Below are 27,863 nucleotides of genomic sequence, written 5' to 3'. Positions count from 1 at the left end.
CTGGCCCAGAATGTCTATTGGCCAGGTCACTGGTAACAGGTGAATTGCCGAGACAATGGCGTGCGGGGGGGGGGAGGTTATGCGGTGTAAGGCATTGTCCCTGCTTGGCACCTTGTAGAGGAATAGAGGAAGGTGTCCCGTGTATACGTACGAAAAATCACACCCGAAAATTGAAAATTGTGCAAATTAGGGACCTTGCAATTGCAAAACGTACCAGTATGTCGGCGGGACTGGCAAATGCAAAATGTTGCAACGTACCCATACGTTGATGGGACGTCTCGGGTTAAGTGCTATGTTGCCCCAAAGTTAGTGTAACAGTGATACAGTGACTTAGTATATGCCGCATAACAGGGCAAGTGTTCAGGAGAAGATAGCAGGAGAATACGTGATATCACGGGGCAGATTAATAAGGAAAAGTGCAGAGACTAAGTTCTGGTGAATCAGACTCACGAGTGATGCCCTTGTATAAAATCAGTAAGACTCCCAACACGAGAGATTCTCCTTAGTAAAATATCCAAATGTCCCTTGCTACCAGGAAATAGTAAAGAGAAAGTGTTAATAATACCCTTCTGCTTGTATTACCATAAACATAATGAGACTCTCAGTGCCTTCCACCCTCCCTTAGTAAATCTCTTCTCAGCAGTCGGTGCATATTTAAAAACCTGGACTAGCAATATAATCAATTATCAAAATCCCCTTGCTACTAGAAAATACCAAGCCGGAATCTGTAACATCAATTCCCACCTAATATTACTATAACTATAATCAGACCCTCCGCGCATCACCCCTCACTCCTCCCCTGTGTGAGACCCACTCCTACTCTCCCACATGCACCGCGACCCTGTGTTCCAAGTAAACCTGTGCACTAAATCTAGAGCGTTAACATCAGTGTCTGATAGGCTAGTATCCTGTGAGATACTGATTATCTAGTTAATGTTTTATTATCCACCATATATTGTGTTGTACTATCAGCTGTTTTTGTCCTGTGTCTGACTGTAGTAATATACGTGTAAAGGTTACTGTCTGGAGTTTTTGTGTCCTACCTTTCTTTATTGCACTGAGCCCCAGTCTCAAAAGAGGACCCTGCTATACGTTAGGTGTTCTAGGACCGAGGAGTCAGGCCTTTTTCACCTAGCATTACAAGTACATTATTTTGGGACACCCTGTATATAAAGTGTGAGTGGATGATGGTCGCTACCATCTATCACCTGAGAATTAGGCAAAGAAAATACACTCCAAACACTGAAATTGGAAATATACCTGAGATGCCATTCTTGCTGTCTCGTCGAACCAGTATGACAGCATACCACTCTGGACTATGTTGTTAACTGCGTCATCGATCTTGGGCTTCAGCGGTGAAAAACTTTGTAAAGCCACGGCTAAACTGAAGGGCCATGCACATTCCTGTGTACACACAGTCAATGATGCGTCATTCAAGTTTTGAATATGACCTTCAAGAAACATAAAATAAATGTTAATCATTTCTTTACACCAGCCACCTAAGATTATGACAGTTGCACAGTAACTGTATTTCAGTTATCAGTTTCCTGTGAGGCATACAGACACTATAAGACAATATGAAGAAAAAAATGTGTTGTCAACAGATATATATATATATATATATATATATATATATATATATATATATATATATATATATATGGAAACAAGGGAAACATACTGACCTTCATAAGACGAACAACAGGAGTTCTGTATTCACTATTAAGTTCTGTAACAGTAAATTGGATGTACTGATAACTGGTAATGTAACCTGCTCTACCATCTGTCACCCAAGACACTGGATCAGAAGTTATTTCGATGTAGCGTTTGGACAGCTCCTGAAACGTTATTAGTATTTTTTATTATTAAGTCATGCTGCCTGTAGATGTGTTTTATACTTCATACCTCCAGACAATATTTTAAACTTTGGAAAGATCAGCCCCACAGAAGGGACTGGTGAAGGCTCTATTTAACCTGTCGCATCCTAGTGCCGTTTTAAAATGGTCTGACAATTCCGCAGCCAGTGCCAGTGCCATTTTAAAATGATTTAAAATACAAATATTCATTGCGACTGCATTTTTCAAGATTTGCAGGTAAAAATTGGCAGGCATGTATGGTAACTGTTCCTCTACCATCCCTTAGGCTGTCAAGGCCATACACTCACTCGCTTCCACCCTCACGTTCGCACTGCCTCACTCTGTCTGTGTGCCTCACCAAGTGCTGTACATAGTGAAGGCATTTTGTAAATACTTTCACTTTAATGTAAGTTGTAAATATTTTCTTGTAAGTGTAAGAACTATTATAGTGAAGTCAAGTTGTAAATACCTTCTTGTAAGTGCCAGGACTGTACATAATGAAGTCAGGTTGTACCTATCTTTAAGTAAGTGTAAGATAATGCATTCACAATGACAAAGATGCGAAAATTGTGATAGATACTGAAGTAATAAGCAATCAGAAAAGTGTACTGAACATTGCAATACCTTCCTAGCATAAATACCTGAGTATACCTTACATAGGAAACGGCTTTCTCTCATGTACGTGGTAAGCGTGAGAGAGCAGCTATACCTGTACACGAGTATGCAGGACTCAATAAAACCCATTTCCGAGAATGGCGGAATTCGTTGTTTCCACATCAAAATTTATCATTTTAGCCAAAAATAAAGGTCAAAAAATGGCCAATACTGGGGCGACCCATAGGGCTAAAAATAGCCAGCACACGGTGGGTTAATCCTTTCAATTCGAGGTTTTTCCAAAGCTGACTTAAATTACCAGGCGGTGAGGAGAATAAAGCATGCAAATATACATAGGCCTAATCTGGCTGCAGGGGATACTATAACTTTCAGCCTGGTTTTATACACATTATTTTGAAGGCTATGACCATCAATATATGCAGGCAGTGACAGGTAAATTAATTATATCCTAATGAACACAAATAAATATACATACTTTTACATAATTATTCGTGGATCCCATCATAAGATCAATGTAAAAATGACCAAATCCAACTATGCTGAGGTCTGACTCTAGATAATCTTTGAATGTGTCAATGGTGCGAGGCTGGCGCGTGACGGTGAGGAAGGCAGTAAGGTTGGAGCAGTAAGACATTCCCAGCACCATCGTGTACAGCCACAGGAAGGCCACGACCACCCGGCTGGTGTTGGTGTTGGGTTCCCGAGCAACTGGCTCCAGCACGTGCATAGATATGGCATGTAGATAACTTGACATCATAGACTCCAGGTAAGAGGAGTGCCCAAGTCTGCAACAAAATAAAATCAATTTATTATGAAAACGGTTGATGGAGTTTACATTTATGAATTAGGTATTGCTTCAGTTATTCATTTCATCATCATTCTGTTATGAATACTTCCATATACTACAATAGCTTTGCACTGGATTATGTACATATTTATAGCCCAACCCTATTACCAGAAGTTATAGAGTTCAGTGTGTTTGTCTATACTGAATCTCCTCTTACACTAACAGATTGTACTGAAATTAGTCATGCAAATTAATCTGAAAATTCTAAATGACAGCCCAAAAGGGCAACAATAGAGAGCAGAAGTCTCTGGTTAGCCTAATCTTAGTCAAATTTTGCTTTGCAATTAACTGTAATCGGGATTTAAAAAAAAAAAATTTACAAAATGTTGAAGAAAAAAGTCCTGGTTCAATCAGTTCAGCTACATTTAAACAGTGCCAGTAATATGAAAAATACATTCTCTACCGTATCAGTACTTGCACCATGTGAGAGACACAGTTGTTATGGTTTTGTTTGTACTGGACTTAAAAATCAAGTTTGAACACATTAACTTTCTGCCGTGATAAATATGAGCTTTAATATTTTTCCATGACCATTCTCATAATCTTTGTTGAGGAGTGCTGCTGTTTTCTGTAAGATGTCTTCCCTAAAAAATGACAACTTTTTTTTTTTTAATATGGCATCTTGCACTTCATAACTTGTAATTTCACGCGAGTTACAAAAAAAAAAAAAAAAAAAAAAAATACTCGGTGTCGTTCTGTACACCAGTTAAACATGATATTACCGTTGAAGTGGATGATGGTGATGGGGGGAACTGGAGCTCTCGTTTCACCAGCCCTCAGAACAGGCTTCTGACCATTCACCTCAACTGAACTTTCTGTTCCAGTAACATGGGAGGTAGAGTAGCATACTCTCTTATACATTTTCCTTTAAATGTTTGCACCAAACTACCTGCACATTACACACTAATCTTCTTGTCTAGGCTACACAGCACTCACACTCTGAGTCTCGGGGAAAGGGGGGAAAAAATTCACCATCCATCCACCCCTTTCCCAAAATGAATAACCCACCACGTGCCGGCAAACCTGGGACCTTCATGACACTCCAGTGCCAGCCAATTATCGACCTTTTTTTTCTAGATAGTTTAGGAATTATGAGAAACATGGCGAACAATCATAGAAGTGCTCACAGAAGCCTGAAAGGTCGATTTTGAGGTTGATTCTCGGCGAGCGGCTGTTCAGAGTAACGCATGTAGACCTCATTGGCCGCCGCCGACACCCAGCATGTTGAGGCAGGAGATCTTTGTTTTCTTTGTGGGTAAGTATCCCACATGACCCAGGGACAGTCTCAAAAGGTATATGGATGATCTGGGAACTGTCCCTAAGCATAATTATGTGCGAGGGTTCATTATGATATTCAAGTGAGTGAGTGGCATTTTTCCAATTATGTTCTTATTATTGGCTTTTCTAGTTTTCACGTTTTTTTTTTAAATAACAGAACAGAGGAAGGAAAAACAAATGAATAAAAAAACAAAACAAATCCATGCACCAGGTTACTGGTGTCGCTGTTCATAAAATATCTGTAACAGTTAGACTTGAACAGCAGTAGGTTGAAGTCTGGAGGGAAACAACTCTGGGGAAGCGAGTTCCAGAGAGATGCAGTTCGGGGAATGAAAGAATTCTGATAGGCAGATGTTCTGCAGTATGGCTGAGTGACATTCCAGTCATGAGTGCTGCCAGCTGTCCGTGTAGCACGAGAAATGGCATGGAAAGGTGGCACCATGGACGCAACTTCGTCTGAGGATTTGCTGTAGAAATATCTGTAAAATAACGCAAGGGAGGCAACATTCCTTCTTATTTGTAGGGGAGGTAGTTATTTGTAATAGGGTTATTAATAATTCTAACAGTTTTGTACTGAATTTTTTCTACTTGTTTTAATGCAACCTCTCCACATCTGCTCCACAAGGGTGAGCAGTATTCAAGCTGAGAGCGCACATGACTCTTATAAATTATAATTAACTGCTCGTCAGTGAAGAAGTTACAGACTCTGTACAATAATACAAGTTTCTTTGAGGCAGTTTTAGCAAGTGATCTGGCATGAGAGGTCCAGCTGAGGACATTGTTAAGCGAGACAACGAGAATTTCAATACTTTTGGAAATGGGAATATTTGTAGCATTGAAGGTAATATACGATTCTGGCAATTCCTGCCTATTAGTCATCATCATCATCATTATCATCCTGACCTCCTTTCCCACCCAAGGGCAGGGTGAGGAGTAGCAATGTCCAGACAGCCCAAAATTGCCCAGTCCAATGGGCCACGCTTCCATTCACTCATCATTCAAGACCCTGGAATCCTGGCTCTATCAGATACGTTAAAAACATTCACCACGTTCTGTAGCTTCACATATCGTATCCGACAGAGACAATCCAGATGCTGCCACGTTAAAACGGGGTGCCAAAAATCCCTGATCATGCACATCTCACAAAATTCATCCAGCCAGCTCGATCTCCTGTCAGTTCCCTAGCCTCACCGACTTCCAAACCTCTCTTCCTCACACATTCATCCACCATATCTCTCCACCTTCTCCTTGGCATACCTCGCCTCCTCCCTCCTTCGAATTCGCTCACCCTGCATCTTCCACGAATCACACTATTTCGTATCCTACCCACCCTTTGTACTCCACATACATTCCTCAGCAGTCTCATCTCCACTGCTCTTTCTCTAGACTTTTCATTTTCATGCCACACCATAGTCTCACATCCATATGTTAAAGTTGGCACTAACACTCCTTCATATAAACGTCGTGCAGCTGCAACACTCAAGCCTCTGTTTCTTATCAAGGCTTTCATTGCACCAGCTACTTTTCTTCCTTGTGTCACTCTACTTTCAACTTCTTTTGCACATTTTCCTCTCTTTTCTGTCACTGTACCCAGGTATTTGAACTCTCTCACCAATTCCAGTCTCTCTCCATTCACTGTTACATTGCAGTGGGAGTCACCTTCTCTCTCAATAACCATCACTTTACTCCTTTCTACATTCACTCTCAAGGAACGATGCTTACAGACATCAGCAAAACTCTGCACTAGCCTACCAAGTTCTTGTCCGGTACTTGGAAGCAGTATTGCATCATCAGCATACAACAAATTTGAGATATTCCATCCATCACCATTCATTACCAATGCCATCCCTCTCTCCATTACTTGTGTTTTCACTTCTCTCATCACCCCACCCATATATACATTGAACAACCATGGGGACATCACACAACCTTGTCGCACGCCCACACTGATTGCGAACCATTCACTTAGATGCCCAATAACCCTGACACATGCTTCACTACCATCATAAAAACTCTTGATGGCACCTAACAGCTTACCCTCTACACCATACACGCACAAAACTTTCCACAATCCTTCTCTGTCCACTTTGCCATTTGCTTTTTCCAGATCCATGAATGCCATAAACACCTTATGGTCCTTCTCACAAGCCTTCTCTACTATCTGTCTCACTGCAAATATTTGGTCCACACATCCTCTGCCACTCCTAAAGCCACCCTGTTCATCACTCACTAGGACTTCTGATACCTCTCTTACTTTCTCTATAATAATTCTTCCATATACCTTCCCTACCACACTCAGTAAGCTTATGCCACGATAATTCTTGCACTCACTTCGTTCACCTTTATTTTTTTACAGGGGTACAATCACAGTCTTTTTCCACTCTGCAGGTACAGTTTCACTCATCCATGCCTTCTTACTTATCTCCAACAATCACTTCATTCCATTCACTCCACTACATTTAAGCATCTCTGCATACACCTCATCAACCCCAGCTGCTTTCCCATTTTTCAGCCGCTTCATAGCACTCTTCACCCGTGCGAGTGTCAAGTCTCCTGGCACTGCATTCCTTCTCTGCACACCCCCAAAACCAATCATGTTTACAGCTGCTCTGCTCTCTCTATCCCCATTCATCAGGCTTTCAAAATATTCTTTCCTTCTGGTCCTTACTTCATCTCCATGGGTTAATAATCTACCATCTGCATCCTTCACACCATCCCATTTCTTACCGCTTTCACTTCTACATTTCCGCAGCTCTTTCCAGAATAACTTTATATTTTCAGAGTAGTTCGCATTCATTTTTCTTCCTAGATCCTCATTTACCTCCTTCTTTTTCCTCTTCACTAGTCTCTTTACGTGCTTCTTGCTCTCAACATATTCAGTTCTTATTGCAACTGAACCCCTATCCTGTAACCACTTTAGCCACTTCTTCCTCTTTTCCTCCACTGCTCTCTTTACCTCCTCATCCCACCATGCCGTACCTTTCTTCTTTGTTGTTACTCTTGCCACACCACATACCGCTTTAGCATTCCTAACTAATCAATCCCTATATGCATTCCACAATCTGTCCAGATCCATTTCATTCCATTTTAGTAATTCTAACTCGTCCTCTACTTTGGTCCAGTATTCATCTGCCATTTCTTTGATCCTCAGCTTCTCAACTTCCAGTCTTTCTCCCTGACTGCATCTCTCTCCTGATCCACCTCACTCCTTTCAGCTTGATCTTGCATGCCACAATCATATAATCTGACAGACCTCCACATCGTCCTCTCACAGCCCTCGTATCAGCAACCATTCCGATCATCGACCTCTCTACGAGCACGTAATCAGTCAGGCTTCTTTCAACACGATCCCCGTTCCCTCTATACTATGTATATTTATGTGCATCTCTGTGTTTGAAATACGAGTTACAAATGCACAACCTCCTCTCCTGACACATATCCTTTAGTTTCTTCCCATTATCATTTTCTCCTGGTACTCCATAGCAACCCATTATGTCATCCTCAGGACCAGGCCTATTAGTAAATTGTATATATTAAGTTTTTTTAAATGAGACAAGGTTGTTTTGTCCCCATCCACTGATCGTGGATAAGTCTTGATTTAAAGAGATGGCTGTGTTGAGGTGAGAGTTAGAGATATCGGACTTTGCAAATGGATGTCTGAGTGTGAATGAACTATGAAGTGTTGAGTCATCTGCATATGAATGGATGGGATTGTGGGTGACAGATAAGAGATCATTAATATGAATGAGGAACAGGGTTGGTGCCAGAACTGATCCCTGCGGCACGCCGGCGTTAACTGAGTGGAAAGTGGAATATACATCATCTACTTTTACTCTTATTTATCTATTGCTGAGATATGAGGAAATCAAAGGAACAAAAGAGTTTAGTCCATAGCAAGGGAGTTTGGACAACAGGGAATGGTGCCACACTCTGTCGAAAGCTTTAGAAATATACAGGGGTACTGCATGAGTTTCCCCATGTAGGTCAACTGATTCATGGATGGTATTTTTTTTTTTTATGCGAGGAAGAAGGAACCAAAGGCCATGAGCTCGCAGTAACAGTTCCCTCCAAGAGAAAAACAAAATACAATAGAGAGCCAAATTCAAGATCCGAACATTTTGAGATGCCTGGACACACTGCGTTTAAAAAACTGGAGATCATAGGCAGCAGGAAATACAGACAGAGGGAGACAGTTCCAGAGCTGACCTGTTGCATAAATGAAAGACTGGGAGTAACGGTTAATTCTTGCATTAGAGAGTTGGACAGAAAAGGGATGAGAGTTTGCTGCCAGACGGGTGCTACGCGCCAGTCGTAGAGGTGGAGGAATGCATGCAGACAGTTCAGAGGAGCAGTGACCATTAAAGTAGCGATAGAAAAGAGATAAAGATGCAACAGTGTGGCGAAGAGACAGAGGTTGAAGGGAGTCAGTAAGAGGAGGAGAGTTAATGAGACGAAAAGCCTTTGACTCCACCCTATTGAGAAGAGCTGTATGTGGGGAGCCTCCCCACACATTAAAGTTGTACTCCACACAGGGGCGGATAAAACCCCTGTATAGAGTCAACAATTGTGCAGGGGTAAAGAAAGAGCGGAGTTGGCTTAGCACACCCAATCTCTTGGAAGCAGATTTTACAAGAGATGTAATATGATCTTTCCAAGATAAGTCCCGAGTAAATGAAACCCCAAGCATGTTCAAGGATGATGCAGGATTAAGCTGAATATTATTAAACATTAGTGGGTATATCTGTGGAAGATTTTGTCAGGTTGCTAGGTGTAAGAACTGAGTCTTAGATGCATTAAAGACAACCATATTATTTTTACCCCAGTCAGAGATACGAGCCAAGTCAGACATTAGGTGTGCCATAGCCTCATCCCTTGTTTGTTGAAGTAACTGTTGAGATGGGTGTTGCGGGAACCGAATGGAAAGGTGAAGAGTGGAGTCATCAGTGTATGAGTGGATAGGGTTAGATGTACAGCTTAGATCATTGATGTATAAAAGGAAGAGAGTTGGTGATAGGACAGAGCCCTGAGGAACACCACTGTTGATAGATCTAGGAGAAGAACGATGGCCGTCTACAACAGAGGCTATAGAACGACCAGAAAGGAAGCCAGCGATGAAGGCACAGATAGAAGGATAGAAACCGTAGGAGGGCAGTTTGGAAATTAAAGATTTATGCCAGACTCGATCGAAAGCCTTTGAGATGTCAAGTGCAATGGCAAAGCTTTCGCCAAAGTCCCGAAAGGAGGATGACCAGGAGTCTGAAAGGTAGGTGAGAAGATCGCCAGTGGAGCGTCCCTGACGGAACCCATACTGACGATCGGAAAGAAGGTCGTGATAGGAAAGATGCCTTAAAATTTTTCTATTAAGAATTGACTCTAAAACTTTTGAAATACAGGACGTTAAAGCAATTGGACGATAGTTGGAGGGTTGGGAGTGGTCACCCTTCTTTGGGACTGGCTGAATGAGAGCAAACTTCCAGCAACAAGGAAAGGTACAAGTTGACAGACAAAGGCGAAAGAGTTTGCCTAGGCAGGGTGTAAGCACAGAAGCACTGTTGTTGAGAACAGCAGGAGGGACCCCATCAGGCCCATATCCCTTGTTAGTACTGAGGCCAGTGATGGCAGAAAATACATCCAACGAAGAAATTTTAATGTCAGCCATGAGGAAGTCAGAGGGGGGAAGTGATGGAGGAACAGCACCGGAATCGTCTAAGGTGGAATTGGAGGAGAAAGTCTGTGCGAAGAGATCTGCTTTATCAATAGAAGAAATAGCTACAGAACCATCAGAGTAGAAAAGAGGAGGGAAGGATGATGAGATAAAGTTGTTAGAAAGATTTTTGGCAAGATGCCAAAAGGAACGGGAAGAATTCGAGTTGGAGAGTTGAGAGCATTTAGTATGGATGAAATTATTTTTAGTAGAGCGAAGAACAGACTTAGCACGATTCCGGGCAGAAACGTAAAGATGATGTGATTCAGGGGTGGGTTGGCTCTGGTACCTTTTGTAGGCCTTCTCCTTGTTGCAGACAGCATTAGAACAAGCGTGATTAAACCAAGGCTTTCTTGCGTTAGTCAAAGGATATGAGAAAGGAATGTATGCTTCCATGCCCGAGAGAATAACCTCCGTAATGTGCAAGGCACACTCAGATGGCTCACGGCCATGGAAGCAATAATCATTCCAGGGAAAATCAAAGAAGTACTGCCTGAGGGCCTCCCAGTCCGCGGCTCCAAAATGCCACAGACGACGTTTCCCTGGAGGGTCCACAGGCCGTACCGGAGTGATAGGACAGGTTAAGGTAATAAGGTTGTGATTGGAGGAGCCCAAAAGAGAGAAAAGATTAACAGAGTAAGCAGAAGGATTAGTTGTGAGGAAGAGGTCAAGTATGTTGGAGCTCTCTCCAAGGCGGTCAGGGATACAGGTAGGGTGCTGTACAAGCTGCTCTAGGTCATTAAGGATAGAAAAGATGTAGGCTTGTTCACCAGGTGGATCCGTGAAAGGAGAGGAGAGCCAAAGCTGGTGGTGAACATTGAAATCTCCAAGAATGGAGATTTCAGAGAAAGGAGAAATGGACAAAACGTGTTCCATCGTAGAAGTAAGATAGTCGAAGAATTTTTGATAGTCAGTAGAATTAGGGGATAAGTAAACAGCACAGATATATTTAGTCAGAGAATGACAGGAAAGCTGAAGCCAGGGTGTAGAGAATTCAGAAGAATCATGTTCAGGAACACAAGAGCAAGATAAGTCGTTGCGTATGTATACACAACAGCCACCTTTGGCTTTGAAATGAGTATGGAGAAAGTAGGAGGATACAGAAAAGGGTTTCCTGTCAGTTGCCTCAGACAGCTGAGTCTCCGTTAGAAAAAGGTGAGGTTTAGAGGAGGAGAGGTGGTGCTCAACAGAGCGAAAGTTAGATGAAAGGCTGCGAATGTTGCAGAAATGAAGAAGAAGAGAGTCAGACAGTGGTTCCAGGCACCTCGAGTCATCACCGGGAGAGGGGCAGATGGCGGGGGCATTTATGGTCCCCCCCCCTGGGGACTCCGAGGCTTGATGAATCGACGCCATTTTTGCTGAATTTTGAATAGAAAGTGTAGTGTGTACTGTGCATGTAGTTTGGTGAAGATAGTTGGAGAAATTTGTACTGGAGAGCATGCTGGCCTACTCTCTGTGTAACTGAGACACTGAAAAAGTTCAGCAAAGGGGGATGGTCAGGAACTAGTCCTGAGGGCTGATGAAACGGGAGCTCCAGCACTCCCTATCATCAGCTTTCCATCCACCTCGGGAGTACTGCCCTGCTCGACTGGTGCTACAGTCTACTCCTCCTATGAGTTAGGAGATTGAGTATGTCAATGGTGGATCTTTCTTGGTGAAAACCATATTGTCTATCTATCTATCTATCTATTGCCAGACGCCTCAATCCCGTTTGGGGTGGCCACAAACAAATCGCCTCCAAGTCGCCCTGTCCCCCGCCATTTCACTGCCCTGCTCCCAACTCACACCCCCCTCTCTCATATACCTCTCCACCCCATCCCTCCATCTCATCCTCGGCCTCTCCCTCCCTCTTCCCCCCTCCACCTCACTCATATACACTCTCCTCGTCTGTCTTTCACCCTCCATTCTCTCCACATGGCCAAACCACCTCAGTGTGTTCCTCATAACGCTTCCTATCACATCCACATCCACACCACAACGCTCCTTTATATCCTCATTTGTCAGCCTGTCTCTCCATGTGACTCCACAGGCTCCTCTTAAATAACTCATTTCCAATGCTCTCACTCTTGTCTTGTGTCCTTCCAACAACGTCCAAGCTTCACTTCCGTATGTTAGAGTTGGTATCACAATACTGTCATGTAGTAACTTTTTCACTTCCATGATCACTTCCCTGTTTCTTATCACTGCTTTCAAAGAACCAGCAACCTTTCTTCCCTGCTGTACCCTTTCAAGCACTTCACCCTTCAAACCTCCATCCTTACTCATCGCACTACCCAAGTACTTAAACATACTCACATTTTCCAATTCCTCACCATCCAACCTCGCTGTACATTCACTGACTTCACCTCTCTCAAAGACCATCACTTTACTCTTCCCTACATTCACCTTTAGATTCCATTTCTTACACACTCTCCCAAACTCATCCACCAAGCCTTGCAGCTCCTCTTCGTCTTCACTCAACAACACAGTATCATCTGCAAACAACAGTACAGGGAGTTTCCAAACACTATCCTCTCTCACCAGGGCCACTCCAATATCCACTACACTACCTTGTACCTCTATTATTACCCCATCCATGTACAGATTGAACAGTCATGGCGACATGACACATCCCTGTTTCAACCCAACTTTCAAAGAGAAAAATTCACTTAGTTCACCATCCACACGCACTGCAGCCTTCGCACCATCGTACATACTCTTCACAGCATTCAACAACTTCCCATCTACTCCATATATTCTTAATACTTTCCACAATCCTTGTCTATCCACCCTGCCATATGCTTTCTCCAAATCCATGAAAGCCACATTCAATTTCTTTCCCTTCTCTAGAAACTTTTCCACTAAAGATCTAAGAATGAATATCTGATCTACACAACCTCTTCCCTTCCTAAAGGCTCCCTGTTCTACTCCAACTAATTTCTCTGTTCCTTCTCTAACTCTGTCAATAAGTATCCTACCATACACTTTTCCTATTTTATTAAGAAGACAAATGCCCCTATGATTACCACACACTTCTTTTTCCTCTTTTCCTTTGTACAAGGGAATAATTATACCTGACTTCCAATCCTCCAGGACTCTACCTTCCTCCCATGCCAATCTGCACATCTTCCACATCCATTCTACTACTATCTCTCCCCCATGCTTCAGCATTTCACCACACACTCCATCAATTCCTGGGGCTTCCCCCGATTTAACTTTCTTCATTGCTTCCACAACTTCTATCCTACTGATTCCTTCCTGTCTTGTCACCTCGCTTCTTCTCCCAGCCATTCCCCAGCCACTTATACTCGTATTACTTCCATCCTCTACGTTCAACAGTTCTTTAAAGTGTTCTTTCCATCTGCTCACTTTTTCTCCCTTCTCCACTAGTAATCTACCATTTTTATCTTTCACTCCCCTGCTAACTTCACTACCATCCTGTCGTACTCTTTTCACCTCTTTCCAGAACATTTTCAACAGTCTCTCCACTTTACACTCAAATTCCTTCCAAATTCCCCATCCACTCTCTTCTTACTCTCTCTTACTAATCTCTTCACCTCTCTCTTTCTTTCTACATATAACTCTCTCTTCCTCCTCTCAACTTCTTCCACGCCCCTATTTCTCATCCATTCATTGTATGCTTTCTTCTTTTGTGCCACAGCTTGTCTCACCTCTTCAATCCATCATGCTGTTCCTTGCACCCGCCTCCGTCTTCTCTTCCTTCCACACACCACATCACATGCTGCACATATTTCTTCTGTAAATATCCTACACACACCTTCCATGCCTCCCATCTGCTCCAATTCATATTTGCCCAGTCGTTCCTCCACTTCTCTCTTATACTATGCCTTTTTCTCATCCTCTTGTATCCTTTCCACTCTCCTTGCAACTACTTCTTCGTCTCGTCTTTCCCTTCTATTCCTCCATCTTCCTTGAATCCTAATTCTGGCCACCACCAAGTAGTGGTCAGAAAGTCCACTCCCCCAACCTCTATAAGCTCTTGCATCAATTACACATCTTCGCATCCTTTCATCCACACACACATAATCAATCATTGCCTTCCTTTCATTCAGTTCACCACCCATCCTTCTCATCACTCACCATGTATACCTGTGGATCATTTTATGCCTGAAGAGGGTATTGGCTATCACCAACCCCCTCCCAACACAATGTCCACTAACGCACTCCCATTCTCATCTATCACAGCAGGCACACCCCACTCACCAACTATTCCATCCACCTTCACATTCCCAACTTTACCATTCATATCACCGATGAAAAACACTCTCTCATTCCTTCCAAACTTTTCCATGCACTCTTCCACATTTGTCCAGGACTCTTCTCTCACTCTTCTAGCATGATCTTGCGTTGGCGCATACACACACACAATCTCCCACATTTGTATTCCAACTTTCAACTTTACCCAAACAATCCTTGACCCAACTGATCCATACTGTCTTGTGCTCTTCTTCCATCTTTTACTCACAACTATACATACTCCTTCCTTTGCCCTCTCATTCTCACCTACTCCTGCACATATACCCCGTCCATACTCCCATTCTCTCACACTTTCTCCTTCCATTTTGTTTCAGTTATTCCACATACATCCACTTTCGCACCCTCAAGCACCTGGACAATCTCTCTCTCTTTCACCTCATGATTCGCTCCTCTTACATTCCATGTACCAATTACCAAGTCCTTTGTCCGGTCCTGGGTCGTCATAGATATTGTCTATCACCAATTAAGTTGTTGGATTCAAGATGTTTAACTACGTGGTTATTAATTACAGTTTCAAAAACCTTACCAAGAGAAGATGTGACAGCTATTGGTCTGTAATCAGAGGGGTCAGAGGAACTTCCTTTCTTTGGAATTGGGTGGATATTGGCTTCTTTCCACGAATCAGGGAATGAAGAAGTACGGATGCATAGTCTGAATAGTTTTGCAAGAACAGAGGCAAGTTCTGGGGAGCACTTTTTCAAAACAATTAGCAGGATTCCATCTGGGCCTGGAGCTTTGTTGGTAGGTAAATTGTCTAGGATGGATTTCACGTAGCTTGTCTGTATCTTAAGTGGAACAATGTCGGGAGAGGCAAGTTCTGGAGTTGGGACCTGGCTGGTTTCCTCTAAGGTAGAACTTCTGGCAAATGTACTGGCAAAGATATCTGCTTTCCCATGCGGGTCATTTGTAATGTTGCCATCTGGAGATTTTAGTGGGGGAATGGATGATGACTTGTTAAAGTTATTACTGAAAGAATTGAGAGTTGACCAGAATATTCTATTGTCATTAGGCTTGTTAAGTAGTTTTGATGCTTGGTTTTGAAGAAAGTTTGATTTAGCAAGATTTATTACAGCTTTTGCATGGTTTCTAGCAATTTTAAATTGATAGAGTGATTCAGATGTCTTTGATTTCAAGTAATAGTTACATGCTGAAGACTTTTGGGTTGTTGCTCTGGCACAGTTGCTATCGAACCATTTTGGAGAGTTCGATCTTTTAGTGAATTGTTGACTTGGTATGAATAAATCCATACTAGCTAGTATTAAATCGTAAATGTGGGACTGGGTAGAATTGACATCGCTAGATGTGTTTGTCCACACATATATATTTTACATTTGCATCTTTTTTTCGCACAACGAATTATTCTTGCACAGTGTACTTTCTATGCGTGTCTTTCCTCGAAGACACAAGACGCATTGCACAAGTATAATATGAAGTACTCACACTGCACTTATTATAATGAAATATCATACACTAATTTATATATACATTACAGTTACTTATGAAATAACTTACACTAATTTAAATATACTTTCAGTAACACTCATAGGCGTCTTTTTTCACACATAACACAGCTTTCTAACACTTAGAAATGGAGGAGGATGTGATATTCCTCAAAGCATGGGATTGGGCACAACCCCATGTCACACTCCACACATTGGTAGAAGGCAGCATGGGTGTTAGAAAGGAGAACGATTCTCAATATTAGCTCCCTCGTACAAAAATTGTTGAAGAAATTGATTCTCCTTGAGGTGGGATTCAGCTTCGGCACAGTACAACCTGCCCTTACACCACCTATGAAGGGATGAATGATGGGAACGAAATTGCTCCCATCTTCCCACTTCCACCTGACTTCATCCCGACCTTCGGTTTCACCTTATCATCAATACGGCCACCTCCATCGCCGTTAACAGGATGGGGAGGAAATCCGGTAGTAGGTTGGGGAATAGAGCTTGCTTTCTCACTTTCCTCACGCCACACACTTTTCTTCCCCCTGCCTTTTCCCTTCCCTTTTACATTACCTTTTACTCCTCTCTGCATCATCTGAGGCTGTGTGGAGGAAGCACGGGGAGGGTGTGGGGAGGGAGTGCAAGGTGGTTCAGGTGAGGTGGAGGTGCTGAGTTGGGGAGGGGGCACCGTGGCGTGGGGCTGGAGGTGGCAGGTATCGTCCCTCACCACATGAATAGAACAAAGCACTGCTCACCTTGTACCTTTTACTAAATAGTTCTTCCCCATTCCTCTGGGTTTTCTTGGGTGATCCTACCCACAAAGGCAGCTGATGCTCACCCGAGGGGTCAGCCCCATATTCCTCATCACTAGAGGAATCATCCATGGAACGAGAGCAGTGTGGTGAGGTGGGAAGTGGTGGTGGTGCAGGGTGAGATACAGCCATGCAGACAGCCATATACCTCGCCTTTCTTGATGATGGAATTTCGTCCTTGTTGCTTAATTCTGACTCAGATTGGACATAGTCTCGATCAACAACATCATCAGCAATGGGAGAATCACTTTCTCCATCATAGGGGATGTTCAGAAACTCGTCAATCTCGTGTTGGGGAATGCTGTGATGCACCATGGTGCTCACTCATTCACTCACAAAGTGGGACTGAGTTGGCAGGGTTCCGTGTGGGAGGAGGGAAACAGTGATGACTCATAGCGTGGGTATTAGGCCTAGACAGCCGCAGGAGTATCCCTAAGCAAATATCTGGCACCCAGATCAAATGTTTAAATTTTGGCAAATATTTCAAATCAATGATGTTTTTATATGTAGCTTGCATTTTGTGCATATTCAGGGCCTGACGTATATATACGTCACTGGCATTGGGTGTGTTAAGCAGGATGTAATGGATGAATATCTGACCCACTATCTATTTATTTCTGTTACTTGCAGGGCCTTCCATCCAATTTTCTCTCTATTGAACACGACCTATCCACCTCTAAACCTAATTTTCTTTTCCTTAATGAGACTCAGCTGTCCAAGTCAACTGACCACAAACCCTTCTCTGTATCCATCTGCTTTTTCTATACTCATTCCAGAGTCAAGGGCAGTTGCTACAGTATGTATATAATTCGTGAACTTGAATTCTCTGAATTCTGTACACTCTGGCTTCGGTTGTCCTGTCATTCTCTGACTAAATATATCTTCTTGTAATTGTCTCCTAATTCTACCAACTACAAAAAATGCTTTGATTATCTTACTGCTGGGACAGAACACATTCAATCAATTCTTCCTTTCTCTGATATCTCCATTCTAGGTTATTTCAAAGTTCACCACCGCCACCTCTGGCTTTTCTCACCATTCGATGATCCATCTGGTGAAAAGCCTACAACTTATCATTTCTTCATGACCTGCAACAGCTTGCACAGCACCTTCCCATATGCCTAACTGCCTTGGAGAGCGTTCCAACATACTTGACCTTTTCTCTACAGCTAATCCTTCTGCTTACTTTGTAAATCACGCCTCCCATTTGGGCTCCTCTGATTACAACCTTATCACCTTAACCTGTCTTATCCCTCCAGTATGACCTAAAGACCTTCCCACGATATGACAGCTGTGGCACTTAGGAGCCGCTGTTTAGGAGACCATCAGGCAATGCTTTTATGAATTTCCCTGGTATTATTACTGCTTCCATGACTGAAAACCATTTGACTGTGCCTCACATATTAAGGACATTACACTGTTCTCTTGGACTTGGAAGCATACATTCATCTCTCTTATCTTTTGACTAATTTTAACAAAATGTTTAATCACATTTGTTCCATTGCTGTACACAAGAAGTTTTACGAAAGGAACTAGCACCAACCCACCTCTGAATTTCATGTCTTTTACGTTTCTGCACTGAATCGTATTAAGTCTGTTCTTTGCACTGTTAAGAAAAATTTCATTCGGAGTAAATGCACTGAATTATATTTTCAGACTCTTAGTCTTCCTACTCCCTTTGGCACCTTGCCAAAATTTATGACAACTTTACTTCACGTTCCTCCTGCCCCTCCCCCCACCCCCAATTCCACTAAGATGGCTATGTGGCTGTTCCTTCTACTGAAAAGACAGAACCATTTGCCCACCTTGGATGATTCCGGTGCTCATCCTTCATCCCTTAACCCTTCAGTGCTGTAACAAGGCGTACAAGCATAATCGGGTCTCCCGTTTTGTTCTCAAGAACTGTGTCTCTTTGGTTGCACTTTGCCGAGGTAAACTGTTTCAGCTTTGTCTGTTGAATACTAACTATCTTTCTTGCTGGATGTTTGCACTCATTCAGCCTATCCCAAAGAAGAATGACAGTTCCCAGCCCTCTAGCTATCACCAACGTGCTTTACCATGTTGTATTCTGGAATGTCTTCTTGCTAAAAAAAATATAAAAAAAAAATAAAGCATCTATCATATCATAACCCACCCTATGGCAGTATGAGTCCTGCCAGGAACGCTCCATTGGCAGTCTCCTCACCTTCCTTGCAGACTCCTGCTAGTTGTTTTTTCAGGATTCTGGTGAAAACTTTGTCATAACACCTTCTCGCATGATTTCGATCGAGTTTGGAATAAATCTTTAATGCCTAAACTACCATTTTTCGGTTTCTGTCCCCTTTGTGCCTTCAGTTTTTGTTTCTTTTCAGGCCATTCTATAGCTGCAGCTGTAGGTGGCCACCAACCTTCTCTACAGCTGTCACTACTGGTGTTTCTCAGGGCTCTGTTCTGTCACCAACTATCTCCCTGTTATTCATCAATGACCCTCTGGGCTGAACAGCTAACTCTGACCATTCATATGCTGATGGCTCCACTTCTCACTCTTTCATCCGTTTCTCACAGAGTCCATCTTAGCAGTTGATTCAGCAAACACAGGATGAGACTATGGCACATCTAAAATCTGACTTGGCTCATATCATTTATGCATCAAAAACTCTGTTCCTATATCTTTTGACTTGCCAGATCTTCCACAGGAAGATCCTTTAAAATTTAACAAAATCCAGCTCAATCCTGCATCAACTCTGAACATACAGTACTTGGGGTTTCATTCTCATGGAATTTATTATGGAAAGATCATAATTCCTCTCATACAAAATCTGCTTCCGAGAGTGCTAAACGGGCACAGTACTTTCTTTACCACCGCATAGATGTTGACTTATACAGGAGTTTAATTGCCCCTGTGTAGCGTAAATTTTTCATGAGTGTGGGGCGGGGAACTTCTCACATACAACTCCTCTCAATAGGGCGGAGTTAAAGACTTATCATCTTATTAGCTCTCCTGTTCTTACTGACTTCCTTCAACCCCTCCTTCAACCCCGGTCTCTTCAATGCACCATTGCATCTTTAAGTCTTTTCTATCCCTACACAAATAATCACTGCTCTCTGGAGTATGTACTTGCATCCATCCATCATTTCTGTGGGTGCATAGCACCCGTTTGGCAGCAAACTTTGCCCCCGTTGTCTGTCCAACCCTCTATTTCAAGAGTTACTTGATACTCGCAGTCCTTCATATATATGCAGAAGGTCAGTAATCTGGAACTGTCTTCCTGTCTGTATTTCCTTCTATGTGCTCCAGTTTTTTAAATGCAATGTTTCCAGGAATCTCGAATGACTGGATCACGTGTTTCTCTGTTATTTATTTATTCATTTTTTCTTGGAGGAAATACTTGTGAGCTCCTAGCATTTGGTTCCTTCTTCCCTGAATAAAAAAGTTGTGTGTACCAAAATGGCTTCCTTTCCCTATATTTTTGCTTGGAAAATATTCTAGAGTCATGTACATTTGGGGATGGCAAAAAAATTATGTTTTACTGAGTGGAATAACCACAGTGTAACGTATTTTTGTGTTTTACAAAAATGGTACTTATAATAATGGAAAAAGAAAGTATTGTAATTTATAGGGACTGCAAGATTTGTGAAGTGCTTGAAAGGGTACAGCAGGGAAGAAAGGTTGCTGGTTCTTTGAAAGTAGTGATAAGAAACAGGGAAGTCAGCATGGAAGTGAAAAAGTTACTACATGACAGTATTGTGATACCAACTCTAAAGTATGGAAGCGAAGCTTGGACGTTGTTGGAAGGACACAAGTCAAGAGTGAGAGCAGTGGAAATGAGTTATTTAAGAGGAGCCTGTGGAGTCACATGGAGAGACAGGCTGACGAATGAGGATATAAAGGAGCATTGTGGTGTGGATATGGATGTGATAGGAAGCGTTATGAGGAACACACTGAGGTGGTTTGGCCATGTGGAGAGGATGGAGGGTGAAAGACTGACGAAGAGAGTGTATGTGAGTGAGATGGAGGGGGGAAGAGGGAGGGGGAGGCCGAGGATGAGATGGAGGGATGGGGTGGAGAGGTATATGAGAGAGGGGGTGTGAGTTGGGAGCAGGGCAGTGAAATGGCGGCAGACAGGGCGACTTGGAGGCGATTTGTTTGTGGCCACCCCAAACGGGATTGAGGCATCTGGCAATAGATAGATAGATAGAAGATTTGTCAATGTACAGGGGATGTTACGATAGTAAATCTACAGTCTGATACACAACGTATTTTGTAGTCTGCATTTCTTCAGATATTGGTAGTCAACACTAACATTAATATGAGAAGTACATCCATTGTATTAGAGAAGTACAGTTACTTTCACATTAAAAGCGGAGACGCGGTTTGACACTAAATTCAACGAAGACGACATCTCTCTTGAATAAAGATAGGCTGTCTATACTTTATACAGATTGTCGTTACCGATGAATCAGTTGCATGTGATACACACTTAAGTAGTGCTCTAGGCTTAGGCAGAGTATCATCAAACACTAGTTTGCCAGATTAACTAAGTCTCACAGTTAGTGGTTTTGTGGAGAGGGAACGGAAGAGGGACAGGGGTTCACCCACAATCTTCAGAAAGGGGGCAGAGTTCCCCCACTATCTTTAAAAAGGGAACGTGGTTCTCCCGGTGTTTCCTAAAGGAAAAAAATGTTTTATCGCATTTTTGTGATGTCACGTGCATCCTGCTCAAATCCTTCCCCCGAATTTTTCCATGTGTGTGTGTGTGTGTGTGTGTGTGTGTGTGTGTTCTTACCTAGTTGTTCTTAACCCCTTAACCACGGGGCGTCACTTTCGTGACGCTTGGGAGCAAGGGATCATACCGCGGGGCGTCACTTTTGTGAGTCTGAGTTATTTTGAATTCTCCCGGGCTTCCAAGTGATGGCTTGTATCATCTATCAGTACTGCCAATGTCCAACACTAGTCAGCACTCCTAATCTCATCTGTACTCCCATCCATTGTTGACAATTTAGCCATTTCTCCACGTTCTTGACTCTCCTCCCTACCCCCCCCTCCATTACCCTATCCTCTCGCCTGCCCGGCCGTGCTACGCTAAGTAAATCTTCCCTGGAATTTTTCACTGATTTCATCCATTGAAATAAGCCCTATGCCCTATTCTTATACCAAATAATATATACAAGAAAGAAATAAGGTAAGTGAGAGTGCCATATACCTGGAATTGGCTAATTATCACCTGACAACACCTCACGTGCACTCGTTCGCTAATTTTCACTGTTTATTTCCTCTTGAAATATGCCGTATAATCTATTTTCATAATAAATATACATATAAGGAGGGAAGGGAGAAGCCTAAGTGATATTTACATTCACCTGGAACTACCTAATTTATAATGTATTACCAGCCCGGCCCACCCTTATCAGTTCACTCCCATCTTCCAATGTGGCGGTACGTCTGTTTGCTCTTGCGATTTCAGGGACTTTTCACCCCCTTGCAAAGGGCCCTGTGACCTTTACCCCCCACTAAACCTCGTGTGGAAAGAGGTAAAGGGCTGACAATTGATAAAAGAGTGACTACGATCTTTCTATTGAGTAAAACAGTGCAAGTGGAATTGTAAATAATGTGTAAACAGCAAGTGAAAGTCATGAATGTAAATATACGTGAACAGTGGAAAATAGTTATATAAGTTACTTCAAGTGACAGTGCATAACACAGTGTAAATAAAATAGAAATGTAAATAACGTAAATAAAATAGAGAACGTAAATAGAAATGTAAATGAGTAGTATTATAAGAATACGGGTATATACCCTAGGAGTAATGAAAGTGAAAGTTTCACTCTAGCATATCTGAATACTATGAGTTATGAGAGTGAAGGTGAAAGTGACATTCACTCTCAATGCTAGTAAACAGGACGAGAAAGTGAATGCTACGTATTTTACTGAAAGAAATTGAATCCCTACAGTGACAATAAACTAATACTACTGAAGGAAACTTATGGATAAAGACTGTAGATATATATAAGTGTTATATAGTAATAGAAATGTAAAGTGTGAGGGGTTTTATGAATAATAAATGACAGAATACCAACAGCGAACTAGCGTAAGTGGGAAGGTCATACACGCTCGTAATTTTCATTGCTTTCACAGTGGTTTTTATTTAGAGTATGGATCCCAAACTACTTGATAATCATAGAGTAGTGTTTATAGTGTTAATATCTGGCTGTGGTAATCATATTACGGGTTGTCGGGAAGTGTAAAGTGGAGACTTCGTTACCCAACTTCAGAGGTCTCCACAAGTCCTACGGTAATCGACGAAGGCTCAACAAACATCCCAGGAGAAAGCTGAAGGTATGTGCCATATGCATATATAATTTTAATATTCTAGGTCTAATAACTGATTTTTGGCAAATATTTTTGAGAGTCTGTCGGAGCCCGAATAACCCCGCTGGAGACGCAAAACATTGGGAAACATGCCCGCGGTGTAAGGGTTAACACGAATGAGTGAAGCTCGTACTATCCTATGTATTAAATCACTTTTATCATACATATCCTTAAATTTATTAAATTTTTTGGCACACACTATTTCCTTCGGTAGTGCATTCCACTGATCAGTTGCCGTATTTGGGAATCTTAATTTCCTTACGTCTTTATCACCTTTCTTTTTACATAATTTTTATGCAGTGTCTTGTTGATTCTTCCCTATAGGTTATAAACTTATGTCTATTTTCTCTTTCCCTGAGATGCATTTATATAGCATAATCATGCCTCCACTTTTCTTTCTCTTCTGTAGTGTTGGTAGACTCAGTTTTTCTAGTCTTTTTTCGTAGCTTACATCTCTTAAGCTTGGTACCCATCTTGTAGCTACCCCTCTGTACTTTTTCAATCTTACCTATGTGTTTTTGAGATGAGGATCCCAGACTACTGATGCATACTCCAGGGTTGGTCTGATGAATAATGTTATTAACTTTCGTAGCATGCCTTCATTTATGTATGTGAATGCTATTCTCATATTAGCACGTTGGTTATTGATAATTCCTAGGTCCTTCTTTCTTCCTGGTATGTGTAGGGTTGAACTTCATAACTTGTAATCCCAATCTGGTCTCTTCTTACTTTTACCAAACTTAATTACATGGCAATCGTCCACACTGCATTCCATTTGCCATTCATTGCTCCATTCATGAAGTTTACTTAATTCTTCTTGTTGCTCTCTGCCAAAGTCTGTGTTAGTAATTCTGCTTTGTATTTTTTAATCATCAGCAAATATATTTAGATAGCTTTCATTTCCAATGTTATTATCAAGGTCATTTATATACACTAAAAACATAATTGGTGCCAGCACTGAGCCTTCTGGAACTCCGCTAGTCCCTTCCCTGCATGATGAGTAATTGCCCATTAATGCTGTTCTCATTTCCTTTTTTCTGAGAAAATCTTGTATCCAACAGTACAGGTTGCCTTGGATTCCTCCTTGATGGTGCAATTTCCATAAAAGTCTTTGATGCGGCATTCTGTCAAATGGTTTCTTGAAATCTAAGATAGATACTGTCCACCCATCATTCCATCCTTCTCTTTTCTGTAATGTTTCTGCAACTCAATCATAGTAGCTTAATAGATTAGTAACATATGATTTTCCCTTTCTAAAACCGGACTGCCTTTTTCTCATTTCTGTAATGTTTCTGCAAATCAATCATAGTAGCTTAGTAGATTAGTAACACATGATTTTCCTTTTCTAAAACCGAACTACCTTTTTGTTATCATATTGTGTTTTCCTAGGTGGTTTACCCACACTTTTCTTATGAGCTTTTCTAGTGTCTTACAACACTGATTAGTGATACTGGTTGGTAGCTGAGTGGATCCTGTCTATTCCCTTTTTGTTTTTTTTTTAATAGGGGAACAATGTTTGCTTTCTTCCAAATATCAGGTAGTTTACCTTGGCCTAAGGATTCCTTGAGCATTAAAATGCAGGGCAGTGGATGTTGGAGCGGCCCTAGTGAGAGAGGGCAGTGTTTGGAAACTCACTGCACTGTTGATTGCAGATGATACTGTGCTGTTAAGTGAAGACAAAGGGGAGCTGCAGGGCTTGGTGGATGAACTTGGGAGAATGTAAGAAACGAAATCTAAAGGTGAATGTAGGGAAGAGTAAAGATATGGTCTTCGAGGACGGGAAGTCAGTGAATGTACAGTGAGGCTGGATGAGGAGGACATGGTAAAAGTGAGTGCGTTTATGTACTTGGGTAGTATGATGAGTAAGGATGGATGTCTAGAGGGTGAACTGCTTGAAAGTGTACAATAAGGAAGAAATGTTGTCGGTTCCTTGAAAGCAATGAAAAGAAACAGAGATGTGAGCATGGAAGTGAAAAAGTTACTACATGACAGTATTGTGTTACCAACTCTAACGCATGGAAGTGAAGCTTGGACCTTGTAGGAAGGAAAGAAGTCAAGAGTTGAGAACAATGGAAATGTGTTATCTGAGAGGAGCATGTGGAGTCACTTGGGGAGACAGACTGACAAATGAGGAAGTGAAGGAGCGTTTTGGTGTGGATGTGGGTGTGATAGGAAGCGATAGGAGGAACACACTGAGGTGGTTTGGCCATGTGGAGAGAATGAAGAGTGAGAGCCTGACGAGGAGAGTGTATGTGAGTGAGGTGGAGGGGTGAGAGAGGGAGTGGGAGGCCAAGGATGAGATGGAGGGGTAGAGGCGAGAGGTATATTAGAGAGAGGGGGGTGTGAGCTGGGAGCAGGGCGGTGAAATGGTGGGGGACAGGGCGACTTGCAGCGATTTGTTTGCAGCCACCCCTTACGGGATGAAGACGTCTGGCAATAGATAGACAGATAGGTAGTCTACTGAACTAATCAACACATTCATATAGCACCCAGCATGAAATTTCATCAGGACCATTTGTTTTCCTTTGTCTACTTCACTTAACTCTTCTTGTACTTCTTTTTCTGGCATTTGTATATATGTTAATAAGTGTGGGCACGCATGTTCCATTTCATCTCTTTCAAAATTAATTTCTTTTGTAAAGGCTGAACGGAAATTCTTTTTTTAGTGTTTCACAAATATCTTTCTCTTGTCTATAGATGATCCCCCCGTCATTAGCGTTGGTTTTGTTTCGGATGTAACTGTGAAATAGCTTCGGTTGATCACTACTTTTCTTTATAATGTCTTCCTCAAACTGTCTTCGGGTCTCTCTCCTTATCTTTGTATAATTGTTTCTTGTCTGTTTTTAGTTGTTATATGTCCTCTCACTATTATGTCTTCTGTATCTATTCCACAACAAGTTTATTTTTTTATTGTTTTTTTTTTTACATTCTTTATTAAACCATTTCTTTATTTTATAATGAGCGATTGGTGAAAAAGATAACTAGGTCTGATGTGAGAGGTGTAAGGCTGAGAGGAAGACCATGAATAGGATGGATGGACAGTGTGAAGAGAGCATTGGATGCGAGAGGGATGGATGTCTGTTGAGCAAGGAAGAGTGGCCGTGCGTGATAGAAATGAATGGAGAGTAATTGTGAATGAATAAATGATGATGCAGCCCTGAGGGGATAATCTCCCCCATTTGTCTGATCAGCTGATCAGGTCAGGTGTGGGTAAGGGGATGGGTCTGTTATGATGTGGCAGGCATAAACCAGCTCTGTTGTTGGGCCCTGCTGCGGAAGTCACTGATTGTACTGCGCAGTTGACCCTCATGTGGTGTAGTGCGGTGAGGATCTGTCCCTTCTTCCCTTCGGGGCTAAGATGCGAATGAATGTGTCTGAGTGGATGAGTAAATTGGGAGTGTGTTGTCCTGTCTCAGCTACTTCCCTTTCCTTGGGAGAAGCAGCCTAGGTATACAAATAGATATTTTTATTTTCATATCTGTTTCTTTGTGCTGTGGGATTAATTTTGGACTCCAGGATCATAAAATTCACAGACTTTTCCACGTATAAAATTTATATCCTGTCCTCTAAGCTCTTTTCCCCCAATCTATTACTAAAAAGTACTTCTTTAGGTCCTGGTAGTTGCCCTTTTTGTAGTTTAGGCTCTTTTGTGACTCATTACAACAAACTATGTCATATGCAATACTGTCAGGTGTGTGACAAATCCACCAAAGTAAACAAGATTAGGAAGGAAGAAATTGATTTCTGATGATCTGCACATTTTTTTTTTTTTTTTGGGGGGGGGGAGCAATCACTGCACACATAGCCTACCACAGGACAGGACGTTCATGACTGCTGTAGTTAGCTGATTTTGTAAACAAATTTTCCTGGTAAAAAATTTAGACAACTAGGCAACACACCCACATACGTATTACTAATACATGGTAAATTATCACTAGATATTATAGCAATTACGGTCACAAACACAGGAAAAAAATTCATGAGGTTGCTCAGAACATCTGCCCTGCCAAGAAACATGTGCAGGCTTTTTAAAAAATCTTATTTTCCCCTTTTTTCAATGTTCATATACATTTTACTGTCAGTTTGCCCATACGTCCATTCGATCACAGTTAGAGTTTATTCTCTGTCATTTATTAGTTGGTTTACTGCAGCATTGTGGTAAATATACCCACAAGCTGATTTACCCATATACCCAAATTATCCATTCAGCCTCATTTAGGGATAACAGTACTTGTCAGTACATAGGAGTTTGGTCAGACATTAGGAAATTCTAATTATGTTTATTCATGTACGCTTGATGGCAAGTAGTCATACACATATTAATTTTGATCTTGTTGTCTAAAGCTTTGCTGGTAAAACGTACAGTGCCGTTCCAGATGTAAGATAAGTGGCACATTCTGGGATAGTCTGAAATGTTCTTCGTGAAGAACGATATTCTGCTCGTCTATGTATTTCAGTATTTATCACATTTATACATCCTCTCACATATTCAGCCATTTAACTAAATTATTTTATCCTCAGTATGAGACTAACTGGTCTTCTTTCTCCACCCATCTCTCGCCAACGCCAATCGGGTGATGGTCTGTTAACTCCTGATTATTCATCATCATTCAGCCAAAGCCAAGTTTGATAATACAATACTACCCCCGAGGCAACTGTAGGGGGCGTAACTCCTACAGAATCCTTATATTATACCGTAT

At 41.9% G+C, this 27,863-nt stretch overlaps 1 protein-coding gene across 1 annotated transcript in view; it reads right to left on the bottom strand.

Moving 5' to 3' along the window:
* Nucleotides 1–788: 788 nt before the first annotated feature.
* LOC145396987 (glutamate receptor ionotropic, delta-2-like) overlaps nt 789–27,863 on the bottom strand; it is a 182,875-nt gene continuing 155,800 nt past the window's right edge. Inside the window, exons 5-8 of the mRNA XM_080270214.1 lie at nt 2,947–3,256; nt 1,686–1,838; nt 1,261–1,404; nt 789–908 (exon numbers count right to left, since the gene is read on the bottom strand). Coding sequence (XP_080126340.1) covers nt 789–908; nt 1,261–1,404; nt 1,686–1,838; nt 2,947–3,256 — 727 coding nt within the window. The remainder of the gene's footprint in view (nt 909–1,260; nt 1,405–1,685; nt 1,839–2,946; nt 3,257–27,863) is intronic.

This window comes from Coenobita brevimanus, chromosome 40 (genome assembly GCF_032717465.1).
Source record: "Coenobita brevimanus isolate Jiangsu-jjx chromosome 40, ASM3271746v2, whole genome shotgun sequence".
Classification (NCBI taxonomy): domain Eukaryota; kingdom Metazoa; phylum Arthropoda; class Malacostraca; order Decapoda; family Coenobitidae; genus Coenobita; species Coenobita brevimanus.
Note: the sequence above shows the minus strand (reverse complement) of the source record. Positions and strands in the feature narration are given on the sequence as shown.